The sequence below is a fragment of the Nyctibius grandis genome, chromosome 1 (genome assembly GCF_013368605.1).
Source record: "Nyctibius grandis isolate bNycGra1 chromosome 1, bNycGra1.pri, whole genome shotgun sequence".
NCBI classification, from domain to species: Eukaryota; Metazoa; Chordata; class Aves; order Nyctibiiformes; family Nyctibiidae; genus Nyctibius; species Nyctibius grandis.
Genome location: NC_090658.1, coordinates 85,934,719 through 85,948,144, shown reverse-complemented (window position 1 = coordinate 85,948,144; position 13,426 = coordinate 85,934,719). Strand labels below are relative to the sequence as shown.

Here is a 13,426-nt window from a genome sequence, read left to right as displayed (position 1 = left end):
ATCTTGTTTCCAATTATCCACTCACCATATATCAAAAACTAATAAAGATGAGTTCTCCTGCCAAGTCATAGTTCTATTTATATATATATGGACACCAAAATAATCGTAATAATAACAATAATTAAAGAAGTTGTTTAAAAAAGCTTATGAAAAGCAGTCTAAGCATAGGTAAATACAACAATCAAAAGCTACCAGTACTTTTCTAGCAGACAAGAAAAATACAAGAAAATCCTGGAAATGGTTATTTTAAAACACAGTAGTGTAAAAATTGTGAAGATGGGGGTCTCTTTCCAGATGCCTTTTAAGAAAAAAGAAAGGAGAAAACAAGCGCACTTTCAAAACCTTGTATGCCAAGTTTTAGCCCAGAGCAAGTTTTCACTGCTACATTACAAACCCTTGAAAATAAAGGTTTATAATGGAAATGCTGACAGACCCTTAACCATAGCAGCATGAATAGCTATAATTAAAGAAGAGCTTTTGGCTACACCTCACTCTGCAAATGAAAGATTGCCATTTTTACAGTATCCTCAAATAAAAGCAACTGGGAAACGTGGAATGCAATTCTAGCAATCCAACAAGATATGCTAAAGGGGGCTGCTAAAACTATTTGACATTTTAAGCTTTAAATACTGAGGCATTTAGTTAACGTAACCAAGTCAGTATTTTCATAATGCTACTTAATCAGCAATAAAGAATGCTCCTGTGAGCCATCATCTGGGGTTAGGAGAAAGTGGCACACGAAGTTATTATTTCCTAACAGCCCAGAGGGAGCCGCTTCTCTTTTTAATCAGTGATCTCACTTCCTTCCTACCTGTAAATTCCCTGTCATACAGTTATAAAATTATTAGAGTGCAGTGTACAGAAAAATTACGTTTATGAAAGATCTACTATCTTCTATGTGCCCGGATTTTAAAAACAGGAGAGAGAACAGCATTGAACCATTTCACCCTTTTCCAAGTTTGCACAGACCCAACCTAATCAGTCCTGTTAAGCCAGTAACAGTTTAACACCTGGTTGGCACAAAGCCATCCTAATCTTCTGAACCAAGAAAGTGGTTTTAGTGGTGTTTTACTGGCGTTTTACTGGCATGGCAATGATTATATCAAAATATGAAAATATGAAAATATTACTATTTTCAGTGAATCTGTCAAAGCAGGAGACAGAACCAGTAACATTTTCCTGTTCCATACAACCTGAAGATCAGTGTGTTTTATAAATGTTAAGGAATTAAGCTTCTCTGTAGATGGGATAAATAGGTAGGTAAGAGTAACCAAATGTATAAACACAGAAGCTCAAATAAAGAACTGTTAAAAACAAGGCTCTAATAATCCCTCTCATACTGATCAGTATTTGAGCATGTTGGTAATTCAAATATTTCAGCAGAACTGCTTTTTGTAAGAAAAGGTACGAATACTGTCCTGTACCTTGTCTGTGATGACCTGAGAAGTCTGTAATGAACTTCTGTGCCCTCCTCTCTGTCTTACAAGAGGATCATATAACCCCCAGTTCTGGAAAGCTTTGAAATAGTGCCAAGTTATGAAATAGGCAACTTTTTCACCAGTCTCAAATTTCTCCCTATTTCATCTTTAAAAACAACACAATAAATGCTGTGTATTAGCTAATGGAGAAAATGTCAAAGTATTTTTGAAGTCTCCAATTTATTCCAGTAAATACATTCAGTTGAACTGAAATAATAAATAATAAATTAACTGAACTTAGTTTTGTGCTTCATCTTTTTTCAAAAGACTGCCTGAAAACAGTTGTCTTTGGATGTATAAGCTATTGACAGCGGCAGTCAAACTACCAGACAATAACAAAGAGCCTAGTTAAAGAGAGATCTTGCATACAGGCCTCACTATTCCTATTAGGCACTCTTCCACAGCTCTTTCCACGCATTTCAGTCTTGCACATTTGAAGTAATGGCAGATCAATAGCTGCCTCTTAATATCTTATGAAAAAAAAGCAGTTTGGGCTTCAAATTGGAAGACTACTTCTCAAAGGCATCAGTAGACAAAAATATGCTTATTGAAGGGCACCGTGGATGTTGAAAACTGAACAAGTACATCAAAGCAAAACTGCTTGAAAGTGGTAAAATATGACTTCCTTCTTTCCTATTGAACCCCAGACAAGTATTTAAATCTCCATAACTCTTTAACTCTTGTATTTGATTGCAAACTTGGTGAAAGAGAAAAAAATAGAATGAAGAGTCTGAAAAACAGAACAGATTCACTGAAGGAAAAAAAAAAAAAGAAAAAAAACCCCAAACAAACACCAAAACTCCGTAACCTAGGTAATTTAGTACAGATAATAATTCTGAAATTTCCTGTGCCAAAAGAGATATGGTATTGTCTGAAATAGTAGCAACTGGATGATTTTCTACAGAGACACTAATTCATCAGGGATGTCAGACCTAATGTCCTGAAATAGTAAGGAAACATTTCTAAGATTCTAAATGCAGTGAAGTATTGGTGGATTTTGAAATTTAACATATCATTCACAGTCCTCCAGAGATTTCTCTTTCCTTCTAGTCTATTTCAGTAAGAAATTAATATGAACTACAGTTTAACCTTAAACACAAAAACAACATGCCAGTCTACATCCACAGTTTAACTAAATAACTTACCGAAGTCTGGCTAGAACAACCTGAAGAAAATTCAGGACCATACTCAGTTCAGCTCCTCGACAAGCAGGCAGCAGCATAGTAAAACCATCATTTAGCAACTTCTCCTCAGAAAGGCTCAAGTAGCAGCTGGTCTCAAACACTTCTTGGACACCATCAATGTAGGTTGAAAGTAGAGTCCAGAGATTTTGTTTCTGTGTGTAGTCATTTTTAGTTACTAGAAACTCCTTTGCCTTCTCACGGAAAGCACTTGAGAGTTTCGCAGCTAGGACACTAATGTCTATGTTCTTCTCAACATAAATCAAAAGGAAAGCCAAATGACCTCTCCAGATGAGAGCTCTCTGAGACACGGTGATGGAGGATGGAGTCAAGAAATCCAGAAGATCCAGCACTCGACTCACTATATCTTCTGTCTCTGCAACAATTGCCAGCATGAGGAACAGGTTAAAAAAGTTCTGCAGCCCCACTTCTGTCAGCTCCTGCATTCTTCTCCGATGGAACTTGGAATAAATTCTACATTAAAAAAACAACCAAAAAAAAAAAAAAGAGAAAGGTTCTTAAAGTATGCAATTTTCTATCTGCCTGATAGACTAAAATTGTATTTTCGTGCTTTTAGTTTACACTTATCCTCTTCCAATAACCCTTAAATTCTAAATATCCTCTTTTGCCTCCCCTCTTCTACTCTTTTGGCTACTGGAACAAACATGCTATTTCATTTTCCGCTCGTAATACAAGGTACACGTTAAGAGATTTCAATCCCAGGTACAGCCTAACCCTTCTCCCTTATCCAACTTTTAGTGCAAAGGTGAGCACAATGTTATGAGCAGACTCTCTCTACTTTGTCTGTGATGGCTGTCCTCCATACCATGACTTCATATCAATCAAACTTAGCCCATGAGGGCTGCTAGGAAAGTAAGTAATTTGTTGTTAAGTGGCATCTCTCAGCAACAGCAAACAATTCCTGTACAACTTCTTTCCTAAAACTCCATTATTTCCAGGTGGCACAAAGAAAATTCAAAAAAAATGACCACGGACTCTCCTTCCTTTAGCTACTGATTTCTGTTCTTACGTTATACTCCCGCAGCTGCTGCGATCAAAGGCTCACCTACATAACCATCACTGCAGCAAAATGAGACGAAGATTTCTGACAGAAAGCTCCTTTTCTCCACAGTGCTTCACCAAAGTCTGTACAGACATGCTCTGCACAGCTACTGTATGGACTGCAGACTACAAGTTTGGGAGAAAACAGGGAAACTGAGGCATTTGGGAGAGAAACCTCTCCCCAGCAGGAAGATGGGAAGAAACTTCAAGCTGTATTGCTTGTATGACAGTGCTCAAGTCCTACGTAGCTGATGATGAGAAGCACTGCTCCTTTGCAGCTTTAATGGGACTGACAAAAAGCAGCAAGCTTTTACATACGTGTCTTTTCTGTGACCTTTGCTCAGATCTGGACTTTAAAATAAAGTCCACCATTATTACGAGAGAGGAATAAGATGAAAATGGCTTGCTTAAATTTAACTTGCATGTTCAAAACCTTGGGTATATCCTTCACCTTTAATTTAAAGTAAGTTCCACACATAGTAGTTAAACATCCATAAATGCATGCTGTTTTCCTACTCTGTCACCTGGAAAAATAGTTGGAAATGGTGCTGAGGTTATCAAATCTAGCCACCAAAAATTACAGCAAATCCAATTAATGTTGTTTACTAGTAAATTACTACTGACAGGCATTTACGTTCTTCATGCATCAATTAATGCTTGGTTAGCTGCTGAAAACAGAGTTCATCCCAAAATCATAGCTGTAGGCTGTTAAATTTTGCTTCTTGTGTAATTGATTTATTCAAGGTAGAAAAGATGAATACTGGTTGAGCAGATTGACACAGTGTGTGCTGTGTATTATTATTCCCCCTCTTAAATTAGGGAAAGTAGCAAGCTATAAGAGCACAAAAATGTAAGTATAATCTGTTTTCACTAAAATCAGAGCATACTAATTAAAATTACTAGCTAAAGCAAGACACTGATTCAGCATCCAACAACATACTTTTTTCTATGTAGCTGTAGTAATTTTTAAACCCGAACTTTACTGACTGTAACAACTCATGAAGTGTACATAGACATTAGACATATTTTCCCTTTCTGATAGCCAAGATAACCTTCCTTTCTTGGAAGAAACATACCACTTAACTTTGTAAAGTGTGCATACACATGTGCATTTTTATATATTTATTACTTACATACAAAAAGATTTTATTAATACTTCACAAAATTTTAATTTTATTAATACTTAATTTTTTAAAATCAAAACAAAAAAAAAACAAAACAAAATTCTAAGTCTTCTATAACCAATGAAAAAAAATTTAAAAGCACCTTCAACAATCAGTACAATTTCATTACTATAATAAAAGTTTTAAGGATTCAGTAAGTATATAAGACGTCAGGATTTTGTTAAGAGCATATATATTTTATGGTTTTTTTATATCATGGCTGACTATACCTCTTAATTAGTATGTTTCAAAATTAAATGAAAAATTAAAACCCTCACAAAAAAATATTGTGAGAAATTTTGGAAACCGTGAAAAAGAAAATGGAACTATAGACGAAATTGCAAGTCTAGCAAGAGCCAGTCTGTATGCTCTTGGACAACACATGACTTACATGGAGCTCAGAAAGAATTTCTGAGCTCTAACTACATTACCTGTCTGGCAATAGGGTTGTACAACTGCATAGGTTGCCAGTGTACCAAATTCCTGGCCTGTGGGACGAAGTAAATCATGACAGGCTATAGACGCCAAGGTGATTCTTGGACCCAGCTCTTGGACCCTGTCACAGCCTCAGCTGTCAACAGAAACTTCAGGGAACAAATGCCTTCTTCAAATTATAAATCACCCTGGATCCCTCATCCCCTTTACTTTCTCATGAGCACAGTATCACAGAATCACAGAATGTTAGGGATTGGAAGGGACCTCGAAAGATCATCTAGTCCAATCCCCCTGCCGGGGCAGGATTACCTAGACCATATCACACAGGAACGCCTCCAGGCGGGTTTTGAATGTCTCCAGAGAAGGAGACTCCACAACCTCTCTGGGCAGCCTGTTCCAGTGTTCGGTCACCCTCACCGTAAAGAAGTTTTTCCTCATATTTATGTGGAACCTCCTGTGTTCCAGCTTGCACCCATTGCCCCTTGTCCTGTCAATGGATGTCACTGAGAAGAGCCTGGCTCCATCCTCATGACACTTGCCCTTTACATATTTATAAACATTAATGAGGTCACCCCTCAGTCTCCTCTTCTCTAAGCTCCTTGCTTTGGTATGTGGCTGGAAGGGCCATGCCATCTGACTGACTAGACTTCTTACAACATGAGACAAACTAAATAGCGGCCATACCGTCCTTTGATTTGTTTCCAAGGATGCACACCACTGTTCTCTGCCTCTTCTTTCATCATCCGTGCCAAAATGCTGAGAAAAATGAAGTAACTGTTGCTGGAATTGTACAGGGCAGGAATCTGCTGTTCACAACAGCAACTTTTCACCAACTCAAGCATTGACAAAGAAGTTTTACTAACATTTGCCAGACCCTTCAGACCAAGCCAGGGAACAGTAAAGCTACTGTTCTAAAAGAATAAATGAAAACAGAAAAGATTATAAGTAACAATAAATGCTAATATTCCAAAGGCAATAAGATTCAATCCTTCACACAAACAAAAGGACACGTTCATACCACAACTAAAAAAATAAAAATGCATTGTAACTATGTGCAAAGTGTTTTTACAAATCTTAAAATCAGTAGTCCTGATGAAAAATAAGAGTATAAATATATTATAATTAATTATATTGTGACATAATGTAACGGACCATAACATATATTTAAACATGATTTCTTAAATAAATATAGCAAATCTAGGGATACTTCCATTGACTAGTCAGTTTTACAAAAGTATAGCAATCAAGCTTGGCTAGAGGAGAAGCAGTATTAATTGCTAAAAAACGAGGACCGTCCACATGCAATTCTACGTTTTTTTATATTTATTTACTTACCAGGTTCTTGCTGTAATAATCCCACAGTATGGTGACAATAGATAGGTTCAAGTCCCAGAAACTACACAAAGTCAAACAGCACTGAAGATGCATTCGTAAGTGTTCCTCTAACACACCAGTCTTGAAAAGGGAATAAAAAGTTTATTGTAGGAGGGGAGCAACCCCTTGTCTATACATAAACCCAATATTACCAGACTATTAAGAATAATTTCCGAATATAAAAATTATTTTTAATTATATAATGTTGAGTAAATGCATCTGCTAACACGAGCAATGAACTAGAAGAGAAAAGCTAACAATTGCATCCTACAACCCAACCAATGTAAGAGTTCATCACGCACCATTTCAGGCATCCGCAGGATTGCAGACACATTAAGGTAACAGTCAACTCAATATTGTGAATCTGCATGGTACAGAACCTCACAAAACGGGGCATTAGCTATACTGAATGCATGAGTCAGCTGAACACTTAAGCCCTTCTCTCTTGTAGGTCCAAAGGAAAGCTCATTCACCACTGATACAGAGAGAAGGTGCAACTACCTGAGAGCTCATGTTTCTCTTTATAGTATTCCGAACAGGAGGATCCTTTCTTTCTGAATCGTGTTCCTTCTCAAACCTCCGCAACATGGCTACACTGCCAACATCCCAGACAACTCTAATCAAGGGCAAGTAAGTGTCTGAACAGTGGCGGGGGGGGCGGAAAACACACAAACAAAAAACTCCCCACACCACACAACATTTTTCGTATTCATCAGTTCCAAATTTTGTACACGAAAGGAAAAAGGCTCCTAAGAAACAAAACAGGAAATTCCAAACAATTTGAAGACAGTGAGCACTCAGGTTGTAACTGTGGGATACTGAGAGTGAGATTCACCTCATCCAGCTTTTGATGTCAGCAAAACTGGACTTGCATCGGAGCTAGGATATTAGGAGCTCCATGCTCAGACTGAAATCATGTGTTTAATCCAGTCTATTTTAGATATCTACTTTAGGATGATGATAGGTATAGGATGATAAGCCCTGGAAGGGCTTTATTGTCTCCACTGACTATAAAAGTGGTTTAGTGGACCAGCTTGTGTGTAGCTGTCTTGTGTGTAGCTTCACGTGTGTAAGTCTAACACATATCTGGGACATCAGCGAACTTGTTCTGTGACAAGAGAAACCCCTGACTTCTAACTTTCAAATACACCTGAACACTACACAGGCCTGAATTTCTAACTGCATAAAATAAGCTAAAGAGGAGTAAAAGGGGTAAGAAAAATAAAAAAGATACAGGACAAGTTTTATGACCCAAAATCATAGCCCCAAGAAGGGGAATGAAGGAAACCATGCCTCAGATAAATATTGTGAAGCTATCCCCTTCAGTTCCAATTACAGTGCTACGTCCTGAATTATGTCCCAAGCTCACCCAGATCAGAAAACGCTTAAATAAAAAAAAAAAATCACTGGTACCAGGTGATGGAAAAAGATAGCATTAGGTTGTGTTGGGTTTTGTTGTTTTTTTGGTTGGTTGGTTGTTGTTCTTTTAAAAAAGTCTTTCATTAAGTACCTGTTACTAGAAGGGCAGAACTTCTGCTCTCACCCATAATGCTACTTCTTAGGGCTTACTATGTCAGAGCTGCATTTTTTCCTGTTTTCAATGCTACACAAAGGAGTTATAACTCATTAACTTATCTCTACTTGGCTATACATTCATGTCGAAAACATTATTTGCTACACTTTATCAGAACACCGTAAACAATTACACGAATCATCTACAGAATCACAGAATCACAGAATGTTAGGGATTGGAAGGGACCTCGAAAGATCATCTAGTCCAATCCCCCTGACGGAGCAGAATTACCTAGACCATATCACACAGGAACGCGTCCAGGCGGGTTTGGAATGTCTCCAGAGAAGGAGACTCCACAACCTCTCTGGGCAGCCTGTTCCAGTGTTTGGTCACCCTCTCCGTAAAGAAGTTTTTCCTCATATTTATGTGGAACCTCCTGTGTTCCAGCTTGCACCCGTTGCCCCTGGTCCTGTCAATGGATGTCACTGAGAAGAGCCTGGCTCCATTCTCATGACACTTGCCCTTTACATAGTTATAAACATTAATGAGGTCACCCCTCAGGCTCCTCTTCTCTAAGCTAAAGAGACCCAGCTCCCTCAGCCTCTCCTCATAAGGGAGATGTTCCACTCCCTTAATCATCTTCGTGGCTCTGCGCTGGACTCTCTCTAGCAGTTCCCTGTCCTTCTTGAACTGAGGGGCCCAGAACTGGACACAATACTCCAGATGCGGCCTCACCAGGGCAGAGTAGAGGGGGAGGAGAACCTCTCTTGAACTACTAACCACACCCTTTCTAATACATCCAGGGTGCCATTGACCTTCTTGGCCACAAGGGCACATTGCTGGCTCATGGTCATCCTGCTGTCCACTAGGACCCCCAGGTCCCTTTCCCCTACGCTGCTCTCCAACAGGTCTGTCCCCAACTTGTACTCATACATGGGGTTGTTCTTGCCCAGATGCCAGACTCTACACTTGCCCTTGTTATATTTCATTAAATTTCTCCCCGCCCAACTCTCCAGCCTGTCTAGGTCTCTCTGAATGGCTGCGCAGCCTTCCGGTGTGTCAGCCACTCCTCCCAGTTTGGTGTCATCAGTGAACTTGCTGACAGTGCACTCTATTCCCTCATCCAAGTCATTAATGAATATACTGAATAGTACTGGTGCCAGTACCGACCCTTGCGGGACTCCGCTAGACACAGGGCTCCAACTGGACTCTGTCCCATTGACCACCACTCTCTGGCTTCTTTCCTTCAGCCAGTTCACAATCCACCTCACTACCCGATCATCCAGACCACACTTCCTCAGTTTAGCTGCGAGGATGCTGTGGGAGACTGTGTCAAGTGCTTTACTGAAATCAAGATAGATCACATCCACTGCTTTACCATCATCTATCCACCGGGTTATGTCCTCATAAAAGGCTATCAAGTTGGTTAAGCATGACTTCCCCTTGGTGAAGCCATGTTGACTGCCCCTAATGATCCCCCTATCCTTGATATGCCTAGAGACAGTACCAAGGACAAGTTGCTCCATCACCTTTCCGGGGATGGAGGTGAGGCTGACCGGTCTATAGTTACCCGGGTCCTCCTTCTTGCCTTTTTGAAGACTGGAGTGACATTTGCTTTCCTCCAGTCCTCAGGCACCTCTCCCGTTCCCCACGACTTAGCAAAGATGATGGGAGAATGGCCTAGCAATGACTTCCGCCAGCTCCCTCAGCACCCGCGGGTGCATCCCATCAGGGCCCATGGATTTATGGACATCCAGATTGCTTAATTGGTCCCTGACCCAGCCCTCATCAACTAAGACAGACTCTTCCTCTATCCTGACTTCTTCTGGGGCCTCAGGGGTCCGGGGCTCCTCAGGACAGCCTCCAGCAGTATAGACAGAGGCAAAGAAGGCATTCAGTAACTCCACCTTCTTTTTATCCTCTGTCTCCAGGGCACCCACCTCATTCATAGTGGGCCTACATTGCCTCTAGTGTTGGTTTTATCTGCAATGTATTTGAAGAAGCCCTTTCTGTTGTCCTTGACCTCTCTTGCAAGGTTTTATTCCAAGGAGGCCTTCGCTTTCCTAGTTGCCTCCCTACATCCTCTGACAACAGACTTATATTCCTCCCAAGTGGCCAGCCCCTCCTTCCATGATCTGTACACTCTCTTCTTCCACTTGAGTTTGCCCAGCAGTTCCCTGTTTAACCATGCAGGTCTTCTACAGTAACTTCTAATCATGTCTTCCTTCTCTTCTCATGAACAATTGATGTAGGGCATATGGCTTCTGAAGAGGTATATTTCTATAACAACTTGAAAATTGAAAAGGCATTTTCAGTTGTCATAGAAAATTATATATTCAAGACATTATGTATAACAATATAAGAAAAAACACTGAAATAGAAAAGAAACTTTCAAGAGAGACTCATTGAAAGATGTACAGAATAATAGTTCAAATATAATAAAATTGCCTACAAATGAAAGGTGATCCTCAAGTATTGTTTTTATATACGACATAACTGTAACTATAAAATCAGTGGTCTTCCCAAAAATAACAATCTTATACAAAAAAACCAGTCATTTTCAACAGCTGCTATTTTTTTAATGAATAAAAGCAAGAGTCTTGATATAAAACAAAAAACTGCAGCTGAACACATTTATTTCTCTAGAGAGATCTACCCAGTTACAAAAGATGTGGGGAAAAAAACAAAACAAAACAAAACACACACCCTTTAGAACCAGAATGCTTAGTCTTAAAGCTGTAATTTGTGCATAGGATTATGCTTAGGATCTAACTCAACAAACAATGACTGCTTCAGGTAAATTAATTCAACAATAAACATGGCATTGTGAGCAGCTTCAATTTCAACCATTATCTATCTGTCCAACAATAGTTTTAGAACAGTTTCCAAAACCAAGATAGTACTGAAGGCTTTATCTCAAATTTAATATGAAAGAGTTCTCCAGACTTCAAATATCCCTGGGATTAATGGATTCTCTCATTGCTCTTTTGCTTAAAACTGTCTCTTGCACTGCTGGAAATACTATCGGAACTCTTGAGGTAGTCAGCTTTTAATTTACCGCAGAAGGGAGGAACACCAGATACTATCAAAATGATAGTACTATCTAAACACAACATTTTTCTCTTATGACCTCCTACTGTAGTAACAAAATTGGTTTCCTACAACTCCAACAAATATTTCTGTATCTCTTTTAGAGTAGAATTAAACAAAAAATATAGTGAAGGTATAACAAAATTGAGGCAGAAATGAAAAAACATGAAGCATTTATTTTCTAAAATGAGAGAAAGTTAATAAAACAGACTGCTATTAGTTCTTACGAACAAAAAAGCTTTTGATTCTCACTCACAATAAAACTTGGCAAACCCAAATTCATCTAATACTGACAATCCATAAAATTAGTCATTGATGTTGCCTAGTAAACAAATACAGCTATGTTAATATTCTTAGTACAACAATTTTCATTTTGTAGTACAAGTAGAATTGTAAACCATCTCTACTTTTGTCATTAGCCCAGTAACAGAAATCCAAATTACAGCAGAAGTACGGAATACCTCATGTAACTCGTTTCCCCATAAATGTCCTTTTTTGTGATACAGATGGGAGATGTTTCACATGAGCAACTGTCTTCAACTCTATCCATCAAGCATTATAAAAAAAAGAGAGCAGTTTCTGGCTGAGAAACTCACCAGTCTGTCAACTGTTTGAAGCTGAAAGGATTTATCCAAGGAAGCAGCACTCTACACTTGCCCAGGTATCCAGGAGCAACAAGCACAAGTGGATGATGAGGCTGATGGACATACTATGTACTAAACATGATTAGTTTTTACGCTCCCATAAATGAAGTTTCTAAACCACCAATTCCTGCCCTCTCTTGCAAATGAGTCATGCGGCACTATCATTTTTCCTAACTTACTTTGCATAGCTATTACTGTGAATCTCTAGTACAGATAACAGAGGGTATATGCTGAAAAGGATGGCTCAGGTAGGATTTACTAACAAACTCAAGCCAAGTGTTAGTGGGCAGTACCATCAACACTGTCCTGTTGTTCATTCAAAGGGCGCTATTCTCCCTTTTCCTTTTTCCTGCTCCTCCATGTTCCATTTCATTATTGACTTCTTGATACCTCACTGCGCTTCTCATTCCTACATTTTCTGGTCTCAAAAATACTCACTCAGCAGATACTTCAAAGACCCAAAAGGATAAGATAAAAGGTAAAAGTGGCCACATGAAGCTGACAGATCAACAGAGGAGATGGATATGTCTACTGGTAAAAGAAAATCTCCTTCCTAGACACTGTCAAGAAGGCTGGTGTGAAGGGATGGGAAGCAGGATGCATTTTTTAATAAAAGTACCTACATGCACTCGTGCATGCACATATAGGGATTAATACTCTCCAAGGAGCATTTCCTACAAGCAGTTAACTCCATAATGCAAGAAAAAATAATAAAAAAAAAAGGAAATAAACTAGATGGCTCCTTAGACAGTTGATAATAGTTGCAAACGTATCCTTGGCAAATGAGGGTTTGTTTTAATTCCAACAGTGGTTGCCTTTGGAAATTAAAACAGATATTTGTCTCATATTACAGTGTCATGATTGCCTCATTATTCAAATCTTCTGACCTTGGCCACATAGCTGCCTTTCTAAACTGTCTACAATTCAATACTTGTTTAAGAGAAGCATCAAAAAGCTGTATATTTTATGTATATTCAACTTCAGAGTAATCTTTACTCGAAATAATAAACATTCACAAGAAAAGAGGAATATCTTGAAGAAAAACTTAAGTACAAGTGTCCTCTTACTGTTTCTCAGGTTGCTGACATACAGAAGATGCAACACAGGAAGGTGGCTAATAAGCTACTCACAGTTTTTATGCCTCTTATGTCATCTAAATCTCTCCAGTTTCTGTCACAGAATGGTAAGCACACAATAAGTGATGTCATCACTGTAGTTTTAATGTATATGCACAGTGTGTGTATTCAGTTACATACTGTGAAATCATTCAAAAAGAGTTAAACTTTTAAGCTGAAAGACTACACAAACAAATGTTAGAGTTTATGTACAGAGCATGATTTTTCAACTTTTTAATACCCTATCTATTGTTTCAACAATCTAACAACCACAAAATATCTTTTTGTAAAAGCTGTAGTTGTAACAAGTATTGTTCCGTACTCCAGCTTCAACCACAGCTGTTGCTACTGCATGAGCAAGGCAGTACCAA

General features: G+C 38.8%; 1 protein-coding gene across 1 annotated transcript in view; it reads right to left on the bottom strand.

Annotated features, from left to right (window-relative positions):
- The window catches only part of MMS22L (MMS22 like, DNA repair protein), a 99,996-nt gene that overhangs the window by 61,038 nt on the left and 25,532 nt on the right, over nt 1–13,426 (bottom strand). The window contains 3 exon segments of the mRNA XM_068411583.1: nt 2,624–3,133; nt 6,004–6,230; nt 6,655–6,774. Of these exon segments, the coding sequence (XP_068267684.1) occupies nt 2,624–3,133; nt 6,004–6,230; nt 6,655–6,774 (857 nt within the window).